This window comes from Gavialis gangeticus, unplaced genomic scaffold, assembly GCF_001723915.1.
Source record: "Gavialis gangeticus isolate Ggan-Ray unplaced genomic scaffold, GavGan_comp1, whole genome shotgun sequence".
In the NCBI taxonomy this organism is placed as follows: domain Eukaryota; kingdom Metazoa; phylum Chordata; order Crocodylia; family Gavialidae; genus Gavialis; species Gavialis gangeticus.
The window spans coordinates 131,921,870-131,944,008 of NW_017728992.1; the positions used below are offsets into that span (position 1 = coordinate 131,921,870).

Sequence of the window (22,139 nt, forward strand, 5' to 3'; positions counted from 1 at the left end):
AAAAATTAGGATTTTAACCTGAAGAAGATAAGATTGAGAGGGGCATTTGAAAACAGTCTTCAGATACCTTAAGGGTGGTTATAAATAGAGACCTACAGAAATCGAGGAGGCAAACAGGTGATCACATTTTCATAGTTTTTTTGCAGTAATGCCCCTCCACACCGTTGACTGGCCATGGAAGCTGCCATTCATGTGGTTCTGCCCTTCACCGCTGATTGGCTGATCGGCATGGTCACACAACAGGGAGCTCTCTCAGCCAATAAGCAATGGAAGGAGGAGGGGGTGGCTGCCATCTTGGCTCCCTTTCTCTATGCTGGCAGCCAGCATTTTATTTTCTGTAAGTTTTTTTTTTTCTGTCCATTCTGCCTCGAATTACAGGTAACACTGCTTTTTGCATAAACCACCTCAAACCACAGTTTATGCAAAAATGTGAAATCGTGATTTCAGTAGGTCCCTAGTTAAAAAGAACTAAGCCCCACGGAGCAGAACTAGGAGCAATGGTCTTAAATTTCAGCAGGGGAAATTTAGGTTGGAGATTAGGAAGAATGAACCTCTCACTCTGAGGTTGATTAAGCATTGGAACAGGCTACCCTGAGAGGTTGTTGAATCCCCATCCTTAGAAGTTTTTAAGAGTAGATTAAACAGACACTTAACTGGGATGGTTTAGTCAGGCATGATCATGCATTAAGCAGTACTTCCAAACCTACTTTTCTATGTTTCTGTCTTTAAGAGCTAGTTACATTTTTCAAGGGAACAGGGCTTTTGTTTCAGACAATGTTGATTAAATAAAGCTTAAATGTGGAAATACATTATTGTTGTCTTAATATTTTATAAAATATTATTGAAACAACATTTTAAATTTATACAAAAATAATTCATCATTGTGTAAATGATAAATTAAAAGTTAAAAAAGCTGAAAAGAAGTACTTCAATAAGGCGGTTTCAGTTTTTCTATAATAATTTTTCTGGAAATTTTGTTTTACAAGGTACTTAAAATTTTTTTTTTGAAATTCATTACAATTTGAAGGGTCAGAAATGCTCATGGAGCACAAATGCTCAGTTTCAACAAGCTTTAGTTTCCTTGGAATTAATCCAAAAGCTTCAATAGTTGAAGGACGTGTCTGCTTATTCACTCATTGAGGAGGGAATAAGAGATTTACTCTGTAATTTGCATTTGCTGCTGCAATACTTGGAAGCCTGATTCTGCCCTGACTTTACACTGCACTGGTCTATACAGAGGTCACTGTTCATAGATTCATAGATTAAGGGTCGGAAGGGACCTAGTAGATCTTCTAGCCCGACCCCCCGCCAGGGTGGGAGAACAACAAAAACCCCAAAAACAAGAAACGGGACTCAAATGAGTCCAGCCAGGTAGGCATCCAGCCTCTTCTTAAAGACCCCCAGGGTAGGGGCCAGCACCACTTCCCTTGGAAGTTGGTTCCAGCTCCTAGCCGCCCTAACTGTGAAGTAGTTCTTGCGGATGTCCAATCTATACCTCCTCTCCATCAACTTGTGCCCATTACTCCTTGTTATGCCAGCGGGCGCTAGGGGAAACAGCGTCTCCCCCAAACCCTTCTGGTCCCCCCTAGTGAGTTTATAGACGGTCACCAGGTCCCCCCTCAGCCTTCTCTTGTGGAGGCTGAATAGGTTCAGGTCCCGCAGTCTCTCACTGTAGGGTCTGCCCTGTTGTCCCCGGATCATGCGGGTGGCCCTCCTCTGGACCCTCTCCATGTTGTCCACATCCCTCTTGAAATGGGGCGCACAGAACTGGACACAATACTCCAGCTGTGGCCTGACCAGCGTCGCGTAGAGGGGGAGGATCACCTCCTTGGCTCTACTCGAGATGCACCTGTGGATGCACGACAAGGTCCGGTTAGCCCTGCCAACCATGACCTCGCATTGTCGGCCCATGTTCATCTTGGAGTCAATAATGACTCCAAGATCTCTTTCTGCCTCCGTGCTCTCGAGTAGGGAGTTCCCCATTGTGTAAGTGTGCTGCTGGTTCCTACTGCCCAAGTGCAGCACCCTGCACTTGTCCGTATTGAAACGCATCCTGTTCCTGTTAGCCCACCCCTGTAACCTATCCAGATCCCTCTGCAATCTCTCACTCCCTGCTAGCGTGCTCACCTCCCCCCAAATTTTGGTGTCATCAGCGAATTTAAACAGGTTACTTTCCACCCCATCATCCAGATCGCTGATGAAGAAATTGAACAGCGCAGGCCCCAGGACCGAGCCCTGGGGGACTCCGCTACCCACCTCCCCCCAGGTCGAATATGACCCATCCACCACCACCCTCTGAGTGCGACCCCTCAGCCAATCTGCAATCCATCTGACTGTGTAGGCATCTATGCCACAGTCGCCTAGTTTTTTTAGCTGTTCCCCTTAAATCTGACAAGATCTTAGTACACGTGTTGCAGGACCCTTATACCTATTTGCTAGTTTCACCATTTTAAACTGGGGCTGGGGTGGTATGGGCACTAAAGCATGTGGCTGACCACCCAGAGGTTGCGTGTTTGAGGCCATAATAGAAACATTCAGCGTGGCCCTGTCAGATTCCAAGGAATGTGTGAATTCTGCTAAATATCTTGTCACAAGGACATGAGAAGGAAAGAACCACTACAAAGTTTTTAGGATTTTTTTTTAATAAGAAAAAAGAGGGGAGGTACACTCTGTCTCACAGAATGAAGCTAGGAGTTACCATTTTAATAACCCATTCTGAACTCCAGCAATAACAAAAACAAAGAACCTCACACAATAATTTCTGCATCAAGTCTCCAACTGGGTTTATTCCTGGAGCAATGGGTATAAGTTGTAAAGGCTGGTGCAGATGGCTACATATCCCAAAGCAGGTCTCTACATCAGGGATAGAACCTGCCTGGATATTGGACATGAAGAAATTTTTCAGGCTTCCTTTTAGCTTCAATAAGCATTAATGACAAAAGAATAACAGGGAGTGACTTAGTAGTCATTAGTGAGTGATATTTGTCTATACTTAGTTGTACGAAGAAATTATTTTCTGTGAATACTTGAAGGCTCAAGAGCTATACAAACTAATCAAACAGTTTAGCACAGCAGAGACTCCCTATGCTTGAAGAACAGTGATTGCACTTGCAAGCTTGGAAAACACGTTTTTTGTAACTACTCAGTTGTTCTGATAAAAGATACCACATCTAACCAAATAACCTGATAAACTAATCAAGACACTCTGCAATGACTGGAATCAACATTTCAGACAGATGTAGTTAGCTGTGAGAGTCTGAAGTCAAGTAGAAAGCAAAGGTAGATTTGAACTTTATAGACTAACCAAAGAATGGTTAGGATGGATGGATAGACAGACAGACAGCTATCAGTATTTAGACCAGGGTCAGATGTAGGGATGTGAAAGGTTAAATGATAAGTATATTTATTCTAGTAATGCATTACAGTTAATGTTTAGGCCTGGATGCAGTCCGGCAGGGAAGGAAAGCAGCACAGTGCCCCAGGAAGGAGGCTAGGCACAGCATGTAGCTCTGCCTCCACCTCCCCCTCCCTGCAGCTTGCTGCTAACCTGAGACTAGGGAGGGGGCCATGTTGTCTGGCAGGGACTGCCACCACCTCCTCCCCCAGCCGCTTCCCCCCATGCTGCTGCATCTGGCCCCAGGCACCTGTGCTGTGCCAGCCAGGGCAGGCAGCAGCAGATCAGTCACTTGCAAGTTTGCCAAGAGGGGGCAAGTAGAAGCCAGCCCATCTCCCTCTGGCCCCTCTGCAGCATGACTGGTGGCAGCAGCACAGTGCAGTCAGCAGCCAGGCTGGAGATATGCAGGGTAGGCTCCACCCCCCCTGACCTGCACAGAAATTAGCACAGATGGGAGAACGAGTACCAGGTGGGAGGGCAGGACAGCCCTTGCCTGGGCTGCAGACAGGGAAGGTGCAAGGAGATACTGGTGCCGCCAGACAGGGGGTGCCTGGCTCCTCTTGGCAGAAAGTTCTGCGGGGGACAACCTGCCCCACATGCACATGGGGCAGCGTGAAGTAAACACACACACACATGCACGCACGCTAGGTATGTGTCATCGGTTAACTGTTTAACCAATATCATTAGAGGAGTTTAAATGGGTAACCATTTAAACAATATTTACATACATCCCAAGTCTGATGCCAGCACAGGCAGTAACTTCACATGCTTGTCAAAGACAAGCAGGAAGAGTTGGGAGGAAACTGGCAATACAGAGGGACAGAGGAATCTTCTCTACCGGCCAAGGCCTGAGGCTACTAATACCAAAGGATTTTTTGTCATTAACTTCAATAGAAACAGGATTTGATTCTATGTGACCTTCACTGAACTTGTTTTATTTTGTTATAATAAAATCCCTTTTTCATGGAGCCAGATGGAAATTGTTTTATATCTATTTTAAGGTATTTCCTTCTACTGTACATACAACACTTTCTTCCTCCTGTTTATCATCATGCAAACTTCACAAAAGACAGAATCTTCTACGTGCTGCTTTGCAGAGGAGTTGATTCAAATTTCCTAAGGATGTGCACCTGAGAGCAGAATACAGCTTTGGCTGTTTTTCTCATCTGAAATCATATTAAAGTATAGCTAACATGCTGGCAGAAAGTAGCTGTAATGTCTCCAAATTAAGGTTGCAGAAGAAGAACTGGTTGCAGATAAAAGGCTGCAGATAAAATTGGAAAAATCTCTTACTTTTACATGTTCGCACTCCCTCCTTGAAACCATATTTTGAATTGTTAAATGCAAAGTAATGGCCTGTGGGTCTGGTGTGGAATTGCTTTTTGTGTCTTCTTCTTCCCCTAAAGGGCAAAGTCATCTGACTCTTCTATTTTCCTCATAGAACCTCAAATGAAATTGCGTTACATGAGTAAGAGGGCCATGAGGGGCAAATTACTCAATATTTGTGTAAGGAATATGCTTAGCAGATAATTCAATCTGATGCTGGAAGATTCTGGACTCAGTGTCTGACTCCATAAAGAACATGGCACAATCAGTGACAGGATGCTGGAGAAAATTTGCTGACATGCCAACCATTTTTTGTATGACCCTGCCATCAATCCACACAGATTTTTTTTAAATCTGCTTTGCTATTGATATGAGGTTTGTTTGGCATGGCACTAGGTCAATCCTGAAATGAAGCTTTCAAAAGTCTTACGTTTTTCACCTTATTAGTGGGAAGCTAGAGATCAATTTAAAACGATCTGCATGCATTTGCAAACTATAGCCAAGCATTTCCAATCAAAATATAACTGGTTACTGTGTTTCCAAATATGGATTTGTGGTTAACAGTAACCACCTACAACAGATAACTGCAGAGGTAATTACAAAATATGAATCTGTATGTTATAGCCCCTATATGTATGATTATTAAGTCTTAATGTTATCACAAACTAATACTGTAGTTTTTCACTCAAGAGTTATGACTTCATAGCCTGCAAACTACATTTAGAAATGCTACATCCTATCAAATTAAAACAAACATACATTTTTACAGGATAAGGATATTATGTTTCATTAGTCGAAAACTTCACCTGATGTACATCTTTTCTATGGCTTAACATATTATCAACAGGACTTAAACATGATATCTTTTTGTAAATCTTACATTTATATCTAAAAATAGTCCTTTTCAAAATGAGTTGAATTTAAATCTTTAAAAGCAAACTTGAAATGAACATGCTGCACATATTTATCCAAATAAGTTGCATAGTTTAAACACGTTCAGTTGTGCTTTGTAGCAGAACTCACAGTAATTACTCATCTCTAAAAACTATGATAGATGCGAAATCTATAGTACATTTAAACTTTTTCTCACAGTCCTGACTACAGTTATATGAATGACTGTCACTCTTCCATTGACCCATGGAATTCAGAATACTTCATCCTTATGTAGAGCACGAACATTTGATGGACACACCCAAAATAATTGCAAACACAGATATTAAAAATCCATTTATCCAGAGAGGAGAAATAGGAATTTGGAACATTTTGAGGTATCCAGCCCTCAAGTATTCTTTGTTTGCTTGCATTTTTTTGTTGGTTTATTATCTAGTGTTCAGATTAAAAAAGAAGGCACAGGTGTTTCACAAGGCGCCATATTCAAGTCAACCAACAAAACCAAATTTTACATTACCAAGCCTGGGGTTTACATCTCAGCAGTGAATTCTTCTGATGCATTTTCAGTTGAGGAATTTATTGCTTCTGAAAAGGGGCCAGGATAAGTTTGAGCTATGCAATTCATTCCTCGTGCCAAATTAATGCCCTCGTTGTGTTCTCCACGAGAACTGAAAGTCGGGCAGGATCTAGTCCGTGCATAGTTCTGTTGAGGTCCAGCATTGCCAACTATCTCACTCACTGTGTTTATAGGGGAGGCCCTCCATCTGTGTCTCTGCAGTTGTTCTTCTTTATATTTAATGGAATACCAGGCCAGAAAAATAAAAAAGAATCCTACAAACTTGAGACCAGCTGCCAATCCGAAGTAGACAAAACGAAAGGATGTGACATCATATTCCCAGCAAGATCCTTGCACGCCACAATCCTGTTGCCAAAGCATGCATGTAGTATCAATAACAGCCCCAAAATAAATTGGAGTAGGAATGTAAGCTGTAATAATAATAGTAACACAAATAATATGCATTAGAAAAATCGTATTCAAAAACTTTTTTAAGTATGAACTACAAAATATATCAACTGAATATTGTATTAATTTTTGTTAATTCCAGTACAGTAGGCACTTCCTCTGAGAGACAGTCACTGCACCCAAGCACCTTCCAAGAGAAGGGCAATATCACCAAATTTTCATGATGATTTACTGATGTCTACTGTGTAACATGATGGAATAAAATGATCACTCCTGACACAATATGTCACATGCCATTTCTGATGGTATCAAATGGAGTTTGATACTCATTAGTATTTTTTCAGTATGCCACCTTTACTGTTTACACAACCCCATTAACCTTTACGGTTGCCCAGTGATACATGGTTGTTTACTGTAGGTTGCTGTAAAACTGAGATCTCAATCCCACTGTGATCAAAATCAACAGAAGGAGCTTTTTTCTACTGACACTGATGGACACTAGATTAGATCCCTGACATTTTGAGGGAGGAGCAATGTGTTCTTTTCGATTTAGTTGAAATACTTTGGCAAAATATGTTCTAAGCTGCTGTATAGGACATGTCTTCACAAATCTGTGAGGCTTTTCTTTTCTTACAGGGGAAGCATTTTATGGCACTCTGTTCTTTTGGGAGCCTATAGCCATGCTGAACTGAATATATCTGAGCTCATCTGTCTTGGAAGCTACCAGCCCGGGCTGGCCATTGCTTGGGGTCTCATGTGCTATAGGAGGCATAAACCAAAGACTGAAAAGACTTCATTCACTCTGGCTCAGAGGATGAATGAAAACACAAATATATATATTTAGGATCTAATGATGATGGTTTATCCAAGAATCTAGTATATATTACCCATATGAATAAAGTGAAAGATATCATAAGCTATTCTGTGGAATTAAGATATAATATGCTACAGCCAAGCAAAAGCCTGGCAGAAAATCTTTGTTTTTATTTCTGCTCCCCTGTTCTCACATACATTGAAACAGCTAAAAGACTGGCGCATTCATCTTCCCAACAACACAATTTACTACCAAGTGTGTGATATTAGACACATCAACAGTGTAAAAGCATTTAGTCCCTAATACAGTGACTTATAGCAAAGAAATTTCCCCGTAGACTAAGGAAAACATTAAGGGATGAAATAACCAGAGACGATCCCAGCAGGGTGCAGGACCTGGGGCAAAGCAGCCTGTGCAGGGCCCCCCTCCCTGTCCCACAGCACACTTACGCCATGGAGTGAAAGCCCCAGCACATTGGACACGGTGGAACAAGTGGTGGCTGGAACAGGCAAAGAGCTGTCCAACCCACCAGGTGGGCAGATGGGGTAAACTGCAGCCACAGCCTCTCCACCCAGCTCTGCAGGGCACCCCAAAGCATGGGCCCAGGGCAGTTGCCCCAGTTTGCCCTCCCAGAATGGCCCTACCTATAACCCATAAAGGTAGCAACTCTTATGAAAGGTGGTAGGAAAGAGTTATGATTTTCAAATTGTTCTTTCCTAGAAATGCTCTCTTCACAGAAAAATGCTTTAATTTCAGTAGGCTGCTACCAGGGTACTTGGCCCCATTTAAGTGCTCATGCTTTCCCAGGAAATGTGACATATTGGGCATGTCAACACGTGAATTTATGCACACCTAAACTTCATACACCTTAGCCTAAGGCGCATTACAGGAATTTAGGTGCATATCTACACATGCACACCTTAAGGCGCCTTAACACGGCTCACTGGGTGAACATGTTTGCAACCTGCAGCAGCGTAGCCAAGCCAGGCAGCCCAGTGCCAGCTGAGGGGGTGGGAGCCTCCAGTCCCCCTAGATGTTACTAGCCCGGCCCCAGCACCACCTCTAACCCCATCCCTGTGTTCCTGCCTCCCCAGCATCGGTCAAGAGTGAGCTGGAAATAAGCCCATGGGGCCCCATGCTGCCAATGGGCGCTACCAAGAAGTAGTAGTGGCGGGTGCTGTTCTCCAAGGCACAGACGCTAAAGCTGGCGCGGCAGTTCTGGTAGCAGCGGTACCTGTCAGTGTGCTGACCAATGGCTGCAAGTGGGGGTACAATGCCTGCCTCTGACCCTGCCTCTGCTGGTGCAATGCAGCACAGTTCCTCTGCTCGCCACGTAACACAGGGAGCATGTGAAGCTGCCACTCCTCCTCAGCCTGACCATGCGCATACTGGGCTTGGGTTGTTTATGGGGTTTTTTGTGCCACCGTGCACAGTCAGTCAACACATGGATAGGTACCACTGCTGCTGGAACCACCACTCTAGCTCCAGCATCTGCATCTTGGAGCAGCACCTGCCACTTCTTTTTGGCAGCACCCAGAAGCAGCACAGGACCCTGTGGACTCAACAAAAGGATGTTCTGTTTCAAAATGTAACTTATGGTAAATAATATACAAAAAGGTCAAAAAAAAATATTTCATTGATAATGTCCTTGTTCCCCTGGCTTTACCTATGGCAAGGTAAAAGGTGTTTTTGATGTTTTGGGTACAATGCCCAGTAGCATTGTATAATGGGTTTTTCCTTAAGTTTTTAAGAGCAGGTTAAACAAACTTATCTGGGAAGGTACAGAGAGGAAATGTTCCCACTTTAAGCATGGTTAGGCCCCTTCCAGCCTTACTTTTTTATGATTATATGAATGCTTCTGTACAGGTAGCAATCAGTGCTCTTATTTACTATAAAACTTACCAAGAGTTCGTAATAAAACAAATTGCATTCCTAGTGCAAAAGGCCGCTCACTATCTTCCACAGACCTAGCAGGCAGAGAGAGAATTTTTTGAAAAAAACAGCCATGGCACATAATCATTTTAGCATTTTTCTTCTGGTCATCTACCTGTAATAAACATCTGACAAAACAACTCCGTATCTGCTAATGGTGTTAACACTGAACGTTAGTTAACAAATGAATGAACCATGCTGTCCTCCATCCAGCAAAACCTCCACTTCCATAATTGGGATTTCTGTCTAAGTATCAAATTTGGCCTGAAGTCTTTTATGAAACTCCTGAACATATTTACAAAGTAGCTTATGGTTTCAGTAATGCCTTTCTGATACACAAAACTTGTGGCTATGTATTATGACAGTCTTAAATTACATGAGTGGGCTATTTTTTCCCCACAGGATTCCTGTCTCATTCAATTATGCAAAATATGTATTGCTTACTTAATGTAAAGTGACCAAAATCTCAGTCTCAGACAATCCCTGATGCTCCAAAGATGTCAAGCACTAGAAATGGTTTGTATCACATCTTGCTTTGCAAGTGCTGCAGTACAGCCAGGTTCAATAGCTGTGCTAAAAGGCAGTACCAATTACCCTGGGCCTGTGGCACATAAATACTCAGGAAGTTCTCCACAACTATCTCCAAACCATATAGCTCTGTTTATAGGTCACAAAGCATACACCCTCAGCAGCCCTAGCTGGACAATACTTTTTTTCAAATTCAGAGCAAAGTTCCCATTCTAGGGAGTCCTCCAAAACATAAGCACATGAAATTCCAAATAATGCCAGAAATTCGAGGTAATTTGCTTTAACTTAGGCCCCTTCTACACGTTGCATGCATTATGCAATTACCTGGTTAACTGTGCAGTTAATTTAGACTACCCATGGAAATTAACTATGCCACCTTAAAAGGGTTCAACCAGCTATAAACTTATTGCTGGAAAATGCATAATGTCTTTATATCTTTCTACCCAGCTTTAATTTTCACATGTAGCCTGGACTCCTGCTGTTGGGAGGAGTCAACTGTTGCAATCTCCCAGCTGTGGGGTACATGGCATGCCCCTGCCCCAGGATCCTGCTGTCCAAGGAGAACAATGGACTCTCCTAAACATTACAAAAGCCACTGCTAAGCAATGCACAAGAACACTTGTACTGTTACCTACTAGGGCACACAAAGATGCATAGACACCTCTCTGCCCCATCTGTGGAGACTTCACCACTTGCCTCAGAACTGCAGCAAATCCATGTGATCATGTGCACGGCAGCCAAATGCAGCTCAAGCAGGGATGAGGAGGGAGAACTCCACTCCACACAAGCCACTATAGGTGAGGTCTCCTTAGTGCTTTTTCACAGGCATTTTGTGACTAAGAAACCTCAACCTCCTCTCCATTTTGAAGAAGATCTCTTTCATTCCCATTCCACTGCACATCAAGGATACCCTCTTCTTAATGGCTGATTAGAGGTCATGTCTCTAAGCCCTAGACATCATTAGGAATCTAATGGGGTCATATTACTCAGAGGGTGCAGGGAGAAGAGGAAGGGAAACAGAGCTGCTCTCCTAGGACTCTTCAAGTCCTACAAGACTTGCTGCTAGCGTTCTGCCTAGGGGTGCGCTGATAAAGATCTTTCGGGCCAACACTGATGTTCAATTATTAACAAACCATATCAGCTGATATCGATCTAATTGCTGATGTGCAGCCTTAGGGTCACAGAACAAGGAAGGGAAAGTGGGGGGAGGTCACAGTAGCAGACACAGAGTAACAGAGGTTCAGTAATCAGCCTTTTTTATTTAATATGATAAGCCTCTACTACTGAATGAAAGCAGCCAGAAACTCAGTTAGCAAAAGTGTCTCGCCAGTCTGCCTCTCTAGCAGGTTGGATACACAACTCACTAACTCTGTAGCATGAAGTGGCGCTTGTGCACCTAATAACAGAGCTGATGCTTATCTCATATTAGCCGAGCTAAGAAGCACAGAGGGGTGAGGGGCACATGGAAGAGGAGAGGCAGCAGCAGGGGTAGGCACTGGGATGGGGCAAACGACCGTCATCCATTCTTTAGAGACAGACAAGCACAAGGCCCTTCACCCCCTCCCCAGCCCCATCACTGCTTTCCCTGCCACAGCAGTGAGTGGGACAAAATTAAGATGACGTTCCACTAATCAGATTCTGTACCTGGAAAAGCTTAATGCATTTGTTGTTTTCCATGGACAGAATCTAATTTCTGGGGAGTTGTTTTAAACTCAAAGTAATCTTGAATTTGGGTAAATACAGCAGCCAGCATTCTTTTCCTCTCTCAATGTAGGCATAAACACCTTTCCATTAGGGGTTCTGGGTCATAGATTCCAAGGGATCTCTCCAGCATGAAGAAATACTGGAATGAGGACTGCCACTGGTTCAAATTTCTAACAGGTGAATTACCCTGTGATGATGCCTAGTCTTACCACTCTCCTCCCCCAGCTCCCTACTGCTCACGCAGTTCTCTCAATGACTTTCTTTTGTAAAATCTCCAAACAATATTGGCATTAAGAGCTCACTCCTCTCTGCTAGGGAAGCATCCAACTCTGAGAGCCATAGCACTACTTGTTCTGCTTTTGTCTAGAATATTTGCCTATCAGCTAAACATAGCAGTCTGTTTAGCCTGTGGTGCTATGACTGGGTTACTAGCTTTTTGTGATGGGGAGTGCAGTGCCGTATCTTTCTTCTTTTGGGAGGGTGCCTTAATCACTAGGGTGCTGACAAAAGATGGGATAGATGTGCATCATGGAATTAACTATGCCACCTTAAAAAGGTTCAACCAGCTATAAACTTATTGCTGGAAAATGCATAATGACTTTATATCTTTCTAAACCAGCAGAGGATGATTTTAACTAGCACTTCCAGCTTTTCCACATAGTGAACCACCAGACCAGAGGTTAGGCATTATCTAGACCCTTTTCAGCTGTCCCCTTGGGTAGCCAAGCCAGGTAGATATATAAGGCCAGGAAGAAAAAAAACAAAGACAAAACAATTGTTCAGTGAAACTTAAATGAATGGGTATTTTAAACAACTCTTTCTGGGCTGAAATCCAGATTAGAAAAACTTTACCATTTCTTTCTTGCATCCTGATCTGAAAATACAAATATTATTTATAGAAGATATGAATTTCTTAAATGTACCAATGTTATTTATTTTGCGCCATGTCTACTGGATATTTATTTTCTGAGAAAATGTGTTTTCCTGTTACTTAATGTAATTACAAGGATCAGACATTAAACAAGTGCAATTGGCAAAGTTTCATTGATTTTTGTAGTGTTGCAGTGCATTTTCACTGCAATGATACATACACTAAGGTTAAAGGTACAAAATGAATGGATGGATGGACAGAGAGGCAGAAAAGCTAAGTTCTTACCTGAGTGTCACTATGATTGCTGATGGCTGGGCACATGCTGTTATAAGGGTAACTATGAAAAGAAATATTAGGAATGGGATAAGTGTATTGCAGGTTCGATCACACTTCCCAGAAACAGCATAGCCATTCTCATTCAGGTACGTTTTGACAATAACCACTCTGAGCTGACTGCGCTGTCCCACTGTTGGTGGAGTGATAACTTGGCGGCTTTGGACACAGGCACATTCTGTATAATTTCTTACCTGAGGAAAGTAAAACGGGAAAACCATAAAATATCCATACGGCAAGGCTTTCACAGTTTCAACCACAATAGTGCACAGCACTTAATGCGGGACAGTTTTCTCCTCTACAATGAAAAAGTGCCATGCCCTGTACTTGAAACATTATTTTTCTAGGTAAAGATAGGACAAAGAACATGGCTTAATTTTAAAGCTGTCCAACCCTTCCCATTACAAGCAACTGAAAACAGAGTCTGAATAGTTTGACAAACTTTAACTATTTAGACTGAAATGTTATTTGGTGCATGTCTGCCCCAGGCTGATTTTTTTTTTCATTCTATAATTTCTAACAAAATAGTTTGGTCAGTTCTGAGGAAAAGGCCTTGTTTCATTCATTTTAAAAACTCCTGTAACCTTCTCTTTAAACTAAATGGACTACCAGGAACTTTGGCAGTTGATATGCAGCGCCCTGTTTGCCAGGGAAATGCCATCTCTTCGAAAATTTGTACAAATATGGCCCAATGATAAGCCTTTGAAAAATCAGTTTGCACCTGGAACCCAGAAACTTGTGTGTTGCTGAGTCCAGTTCTCTGCTCTCACTGGCAGCTACATCAGCTATCCCTTTTTTAAGGATGATTATGAACCAAACTTAAGTAGAGACTACAGAAGCCAGATCACTTGAGGTTCCATACTCATCGAGCATGTTTCTGTGCTGACTGGACTGCTCAAGTCTCTTCTAGCTGTGACTGACATGTTCCTGCCAGCCCTTTCCTTACTATTTCTGTAATGGCTTCTCCTAGTTCCTGAATGATAGCCACATTTTTTACTTGGCTTAATCATGTCAAAATAGTTGGCTCCAAAAAACGTGCCCAATCCCCCAAAATTCTTAAATAAAAGAAAGCACTCTAATCTTCTTTGTGTGAATGAGTTATCTGGATCTTCACACTTAATATTATCCCATCAAAATTAACAAATTATAATTGTAGGATTGCTAGTTCTCCTGTTTCTCTGACTTTGCATGAAGGCAAGGGCATGAAGTATAATTAACATGCTTCCTAGATGCTAAGATCACTTCCTGATCAAATCTATGTTTCATGATATTCCCCATCTTCCTCATCCATTCTTTAGAGACAGTATTTTTAATAGCAATTTTGAATCTAATATTATCTCCTATATATAATGCTAAATTAAGTTCAGCCTCATTTGTTTACAACTATAAACAAACTACATTGTTTTCCTATGAACCCTTTGGAAATTCATGAATTTCAAGATGCAGTGCTTTCTTTGGCACTGGCCAGAAATGTTCAGTTCCTACAGGTTCAGGACATTGAAAGATTAGGTTGTATCAGGTGGGTATTTCAAGGAGATGAGGAATTATTAATGCTGTTGTAAAAAAGCACTGGTAAGAAGTCATCTTGAATGAGTGTAGAGCTCTGGTCACCCATGTTCAAGAAAAATTACTTTAAACCTGAATGGCTGCAGAGAAGAGCTACTGGCATCAGGGAAATGTAGTGTGGAAGAGAGGAAGACTAAAAGGGCTTAGCAGAATGGAAGCTGAGAAGGAACAGGACTGCTCTCTTTCAAGACACTGAGGGTGCCTGTAGACGTGATGCGATGCTGCTCCAATGTACTGTAATTACACATGCTATGGGGGAGGGTGTGAGGAGGGACTCAATTACAGCACACCAGAGCTGATGTAATTACAGCACAATCGGATCAAGTCTGCTGGAGCATGATAATTACCGTGCTCCAGCCAGCCTCCTTGTCTCATATATCAGCATCCCTGCACTTCAAAATGGTGGCAGGGGCACTTGAATTAAAGTTTGTCGAATGAGTTTTCATTCAAGTGTCCCCAGTGCCATTTTGAAGTGCAGGGACACTGGTACATAAGACGCTGCGGTACTTCAAATAGAGCAGCTTTCGGAGCTGTTCTAATTAAAAGTGTCCTCCCCTCCTACCTGTAGAGTTCATGTAAAAATGCCCAGAGGGACTAAATGTTGGAGAGGAAGCAACACTTAAGCAGTAAGACAATGCTGGCACAAGAAGAAACAGGTATAAATTACTCATGAATAAATTTAGGCCGTATATTAAAAGAAGAAGAACCATCAGAGGAGAGAAGCTTTGCAATAAGCAGGAATAATGGGGGCAAAAAAAATATCTCCTTTAAGAGCTCAATAAATTTATGAAAGGGAATTATATGAGATAGCAGCCTGACAGCAGGGAACTGTACTCAGTGATGCAAGGATGTCCCTTCCAGTCCTGTATCTTCCTATTAGCAGGGTCCCAAGCCATTCACATAGCCATCCTGCACTTTCGTATTGCAAGCCCAGCCTCCCCAGGACCATGCTATAAATGCATTCTATTAATGCAAGTTCCCATGGTGGTTTTCAAATCACTTTTTGAAAGGGAGGATTAATTTGGAATACTTTAGTGCAGCACTAGCTTATGCTCAAAATTCCCAGATTTTTGAAAGCTGGACTGATGTTCTGAGCTCTTGAATTGTGAGGAAATGTATGCATAAGGGTTGCTTGCGACAGGCCTTCTCTGAAGCCAAGAAGAGGGAAGCATGCCATTCAGGGTTGGACTAGATGACCTACGGAGGTCCCTTCCAGTCCTATTTCTCTATGATACTACACTTGATCTGAGCCTTCAAGAGGCACTATCCATCCAACTCCAGCCAGGATCAGCTGATCTATGACCCTAGCATAGACTTGCAACATTTGGGATAAGTTTGTGATGCACTCACCCCTGAGCTCTGATTTCCACCGTTGATGCAGCCAGCCAGACAAGGATTAAAGTATGTTATTCCATCTGATCCACAAACAGGTTTATACTCATGAATCTTACATCCACAGTTAACATTACAGCTCCCAGTCAGATTCCTGTGGGCCATAGCTAGAGTAGGACTTAATGGAGAAAAAGAGATTATACTGGAACAAGTGCCTGGCAAGAAACCAACCCACTCAAATATTCTGTATTACTGTAAAGATTTTTACTCTAGGAAAGATTTAGGCATTTTTGATAGAAGGATTAAAGCAACCTCAAAGAATGATGATCCTTGGTACTAGGCAGTGTTGTGTTTAATTTGAAAATGAAAAACAAAAGCATTATTCCTTGGTAAAAATAAATAAATAAATAAATAAAGCATCTCTCCCTCTCCCCCACATAGCAATCACTAGACACAAATAGATGCTTACTATTATTTATTTGTACTGCAGCAGTACACAGAAGCCCCATCCTAAACCAGATCCCACTACACTGGTGCAAATCCTAATCTTACCTTCCCATCCTATTCCCATAAAAAACCTCAAATTCAATTTCCTAAACCAGTCCCAAAACTTGCTAAACAAAATAGTCATGTTGTGCTCCTGGAAGGTCAACAGACTGTCTATTTTGGGCTGGGGGGGAAAGGGGGAGTGAACTCCATATATATACCTTAGGAACATCTTGCCAGTAATTCCCTCTTTTATCTACCACAGTAGCTCAAACTTGATTGCTTAAAGTGACATGAACAGCAGCACTAGGGTACATCAACTTTGCATAAGGGTTCATGAAAAATAAAATACAAATAAAAATAATTTCTAAATTCTAGCTAACAACTGTAATTGACTCCATTAAAAATACCTCATTTTTCATTTCAATAGGTAATTGACAATGGTGACAGGCTATCAATAGAGCAAATTATAGTTACATCTGTTTCTATTGCACTTTCTGGGCTTTACACTTTGTTTCATATTGCTAAATTAATGTAATTAGGAAAAGAGTGATCTTAAAAAGAAATATAGGTTTATTGTTTTACATGATTCCAGACGTTTGATCTGGAAATTTCATTTGGCTCTGCAATACTGACAGCTACACGAAAGCTTTATGCCAATGAAATAAGTAAATTTCCCTAAGGGGGTTTTGTTCATATATAACTTGTTTTTACAGATTATAGGCTTTTTGAGATCAGTCACAAAAGACACTCACATGAGCACTGCGGTGGATAATTCTTAGGTGCACTTTCATTTAATAGAAACATCAATCAGCCCTCAGTTAGGCACTTAGGCACTCAGTACGAGATCCACTGAAGCCAACATGTTATGTAAGCACTTGCTTAAGATAGGCAGTAGAAAATACAGCCAAGAACAGAACTTAAGTCCTATTTCTAAAAGGTAGCTTCTTACACTTGGGCTTCTCATTTGGGAGCCCACAACTGGAGTTGGGTGCTTAAGCCAGGCCAGTACTTTTCATGAAAGCTAAGGAAAAGTGTTGTACTTATGCTCACGCCCAGTAGAGTGCCAATAGAGTTCTAATAGCTCTACTTACAGCAAGTCTACTTGAGCCATTTACTACAAAGCTGACTAATTAGCTGCACAGTAAACATCTCAGCATTTACACGTGTGCCCCTATTAGGCTGGAATAAATTAATTTACTCCACAGCAGGATAGTACTTGTAAATACAGAATTAGGCTCTACCTATAGTTCTTGGTATCCCTTTATTTTGTTGTTACTTATTACAATCATTGCTAAGGATATCCTAATCCAGCCTGAAACTTTGCTTCCTCTTTTTCCTAGCTAAACAAGTTGATCTAATAAAAGATAAAACCTCGCCTCACAAATACTGCTTCTTCTAGGATATCCTTTGGCGACGTGTAACTTACCTCGACCCACTTACTTTTAGAATATGGGATGCACTGACTCTAGGCTATAAGGACAGTAGGCAAGATCCACACATTGAATTTGTTTCTAACCTTAAGGAATCCTAAAATAGGCATCTACATTCTCTCTATACTATGCAGGGCCAGAGGTAGCTACCAAAGAGTAGGAGCCACAAAAGATAGCAGGCTGAGCAGGGAGCTGCCACATCTCAGCAGTAGGCAGTGCTGAGGAGTGGGACCCAGAGTCATTCTTTTCAACGAGTTGGGAAGGAACCAGATCAAGAAGTTAGCCTGAAGTTGCCGCAAAGTAGGTTTAGACTGGATACCAGGAAAAATCTTCTGCACTATTAGAACAGTGAGGTGGTGCAACAGACCACCCAGGGAAGTCGTGGAATCTCCGTCACTAGAGACGTTCAAGAAGAGGTTGGATAAGCATTGGTTAGGGATGATGTAGGAGTAGCCATATGTATGTTCTATTACGGGTATTTCCCATCCTTCTGGGCTTTGCTGGCTTCCACATGGGTCTTGGTAAGAATTATTTTCCACTCCTGCTGCTACATACATCAGGTTTGTCTGGTTTTTTTCCACCTTCCTCTGGCCACTTGTGTTAGCTGCAGCCAAGGTTGGGGATTTTGACAGGTGTGCCAGTGCTCCTGCTGCAACTGAGACCCAGAAATTCCTAGCTAAATGGTCTTGTCCCCTATTCAGCGTCACGCCAATTGCCATATTTGGGGTCAGGAAGGAATTTACTCCATGGTATAGCCTATGGGGGTGGGGATGTGATTTCCTCTGAAGTTGGAGGGAGGGGAAGGAATCTTCCTTGGATCTCTCAAGTGTAATTTAAGAACCTTTGCAACAACCGGCTGCCATGGTCCTGATTTACCTGTGATAGGTCAGGGTATTATGTCCTGTGGGTGTGTTAAGGTTGACTGTAGTTTTACTAATATGTTAGATAATGGATTTGTATAGGACCGTTTGGCTAGGGATCATCCTGCCTTAGGAGGGGGTTGAACTAGGTGACATCTGAAGTTTCCTTCCAAAACTATTTTTCCATGACATCTAAGAATTTTAGACCCTGTGTTGGCAAAATGGGAATTAGAGGTCAGCTAGTCACTGAACTGCTCAGCCCTGACAAAACTAGGGTGCTTGTACTTACTGGGAGAGTCTGCACATATATTTACACATGCCTAAATTAAACGTGTCTTTGGTTAGGGCCTCTTAAGGTGATGTAGGCACACATCTACACGTGGATGCGCTAATGTGCATTACCTTTAGGCATGAATAGCTAAGTCGCATTAGCACATGTGCAGATGCATTAATGTGCATTAACGCGGTGTCGTTCCATTGACGCATACCGCATTAATGTGCATTAGCGTGGCTACACATGAGCTAATGAGACTTAGCTATTTGCGCCTAAACTTAGCTAGCTTAGCTATCAAATTTAGGCTTGCGTGGCCTTAAATTGCCATTTTTAAGGCACATTAAGGGTGCACACATGTAGACACGCGCCTTTAATGTGCCTTAAAAATGGCAATTTTAGGCTAAGCCCACTTAAAGAGGCACATGTAGACGCACCTACTCATGATCAAAGGCAGACAAAGGGGTGCCTAGGGAACTTTACTGGCAGAAACTCAGGATACGTACACTGAAGTGTAGCATACATAGAGAGACTTCCTCAGCCTGATGAAAGGTGTTTGTACCCTAAAGCTTGCAAAGAAGAATTTTTCCAATTATCTGAGTTGGTCTATTAAAAGATAGTTGGATTTACCCAAATAATCTTGTCTGCCTATGTCCTTAGACCAACACAGCTATAAACTACACCTCTGCCTACATAGAGATACCCAGACAAGTTTGTTTGTCCTACATCTAAACAGTGTAAAATTAGCCTATGTGGTACTCCAGGCTGATGAGCTAGCCAGCTTGTTCAAAATAAGCTCTACACTACACTGCAATGTAAATGTATCCTTTAGATGACTGAGCAGGAAAGGTTCTTTGGGTAGATGTGATGCATTTATTTGACTGGTGTATTTGATTAGATGACATGAGACAGGCAACAGCTGAAGAGGAGTTTTGATCCCATACTTTTTCTGACATTAGCCCAAAGATCCTGGATCACTGCATGTCCTAATTTAGTGGTGCTCATCCTTTGGCCCATGGGTTTCCCCACAGGTCTGAAAATGTGGCAGTGGGGGCGCAGTGGCAACATTAATTGCAGGTCTTCTATTGCCAAATTTCCAGACCTGTGGAGAGCCCTGTAGGTCAGATGACACAGCACACGGTCAGGCCAGCGTGCAGGGTCAGGCTGTGCAAGGTATGGCATGCCAGACTACACTTGTGGACCAACCCTGGTCCTCAATCTCATCCTGGATCAGGCCACGGACTGGCCCCATATGTGGTATCTGGCCCACAGACTGGCCCTATACTACTCATCCAGCCTCTAGTGCCAAAAATTAAGCACCATTGTCCTAATGGAATTGCAGTCAATTTCTAGTGAGTTACTACCTCCATATCTACAATGCAAAAGGCACATAAAGGATATGAAAGATATTGTGTTCTTCTGCACCCAGCTCCCACACTTAAATAAACTAGGTAATTGCTCTGATTGGATCTTCTGTCCACATATGTGCTTGTCACCATGATTTCTGTTGTACCTGGAGGCCTGCCAACTGCTAAATAGCTCCACATTTTTTAAATAAATGACTATTTGCTTTTGTTAAACATCTTTCCTTGCTACATGAAGGCAATCTAGTGTTACAGAGTAAAGATTAAAAATATATCATCTATAACTAGTGACTGCAGATTTTTAGCTGCACATATTCATTGAAATATTTTAATCTTCACAGTTTATGGTTTACTTAGATGTCAACCAAAGGTGTTTCTGAGCACTGTATTTCTTACTGTCAGAAAGAAAAATAAATGTACTTTTTAGAAATAAGCCAAAACTTGAATATAAAATTAAATATCTGGGATGGGGATTGGTTTTGTTGCCTTTCCAGCTATCAGCAGAGTCTTCTCTTATTTATATCATATTAGATACAAGAAAAGCAGGAAGCTATGTCGAAAATTTACTTCCACAGAGAAAAAATTGCTTCTTCACCAGTTTGGTAAAATAAGAACTGAAATGAGCCATTATTCACAATTCAAACCAGACTCCACACATACTGAAGTTCAGAAAATCTTACTTAAAAGAGAGGACTCTCAGTGACCTAATTCCAGTGAGGATGGTGGTAGGGGAAATATGATAATAATTCAAGAAAAATATTTATCCTTAAAGTATTTCTTAAGTATCTAAATGTATGAAGTACCAATGCTACCACCAACATTTCCCAAACTAGGGGCTATAGCCACAAGTAGGGTCGCACAAGTCAGGCATGGGTTACTGAGCACCTAATTCCTCTGAGTTCACAATTACTGTCTGTTTGTTCTTCAAGCCGCCTAATTGCCACTATTGCCCAAATCCCCAGAAAGCCACCAGCCCAGAAAACAATCCAAAACATTATGACACTGATTTTTCGTAGTTTTGTCTTCCTGGGAACATTTTCAATTTTTTGATCTTTCAAATTAATCTGAAATACTGACAAGCACAAAGACCTTATTTTTCTGTGTAAATATATGCTACAGGTTTCACAGAAATATTAGAGAGCTAGGCACAAAGTCTGTATTAGGGTCATTGGAAGGTAGTGTCCCAGGGAACAAACTCTACAAATTAGCCCTCCACTCCACAGAATAGGTTGAGAGTCTCCTGGCCTATTTTGATTTTACTTCTTGTCATTTAACGTTTTACAGGAAATGGAGCAGACGCTGCCCAGTAAGACAAAGTTTCATGTTATTCATACTTTTCTTTTAAAAACAAGCTATGGGGATCAGTTTGGCACTTTGACTTGTACACCGGCATGCTTGCCATAACGTGACATTTATCAACTGGGTACACTGCTGCAATATTTTACTCCTGATTTATCATCACAGTTTAAAATGAGGCAAAAATCACAATTATTCATGAGTTTGAACTTCTTGTACTCAAACTAGCTGCCCAACCAGGTTTTATTTTTATTCCTCTTGACACCACTACATTTGGCTGCATAAAGAAATTCTGTCCCCCTCTCTCTCCCATTTTAATCAATGTACGTAACCCCCAGAAGCAACACTAGCTAGCTCTGTCCAATCCACAGGTTTGTGGATAACATGTGTACAATACTCATACCTGTGTCTTTGGCGACATACAACAAGAATTACATTTCTACCAGGAGACGTGCCATGACGAATTCCAGGTGACAACCTGGAGAATCTCTGTAAGAGTTTCTCTTGCAAGAACGAATACTTGTACACTTTCCTTCTGAGCCAGGTACGGACATTTGGGAGCATTAGGGGAAGGTTAAATCAATTCAAAATGGCTGCCTCACAGCAGGTAAGTCAGGATGGGCGGCCTAGCCAGGGGGCTTAGAGGTCCAGCAGGCTGGAGGGGGTCCGCCGGGGAATGGAGGGGCAGGTGCAACCCGCAGGTAGGGCGGGGGCAGGCATAAGCCACATGGGGTGGGGGGACCAGGTGTGACTTGCAGGTGGGGTGGGGGGAGC

The 22,139-nt window shown here is 42.1% G+C and overlaps 1 protein-coding gene across 1 annotated transcript in view; it reads right to left on the bottom strand.

Moving 5' to 3' along the window:
- Positions 1–5,491: 5,491 nt before the first annotated feature.
- The window catches only part of SLCO5A1 (solute carrier organic anion transporter family member 5A1), a gene marked incomplete at its 5' end in the record, with an annotated part of 116,869 nt that continues 100,221 nt past the window's right edge, over positions 5,492–22,139 (bottom strand). Inside the window, 4 exons of the mRNA XM_019519110.1 lie at positions 5,492–6,598; positions 9,292–9,356; positions 12,710–12,951; positions 15,674–15,833. Of these exons, the coding sequence (XP_019374655.1) occupies positions 6,141–6,598; positions 9,292–9,356; positions 12,710–12,951; positions 15,674–15,833 (925 nt within the window). The remainder of the gene's footprint in view (positions 6,599–9,291; positions 9,357–12,709; positions 12,952–15,673; positions 15,834–22,139) is intronic.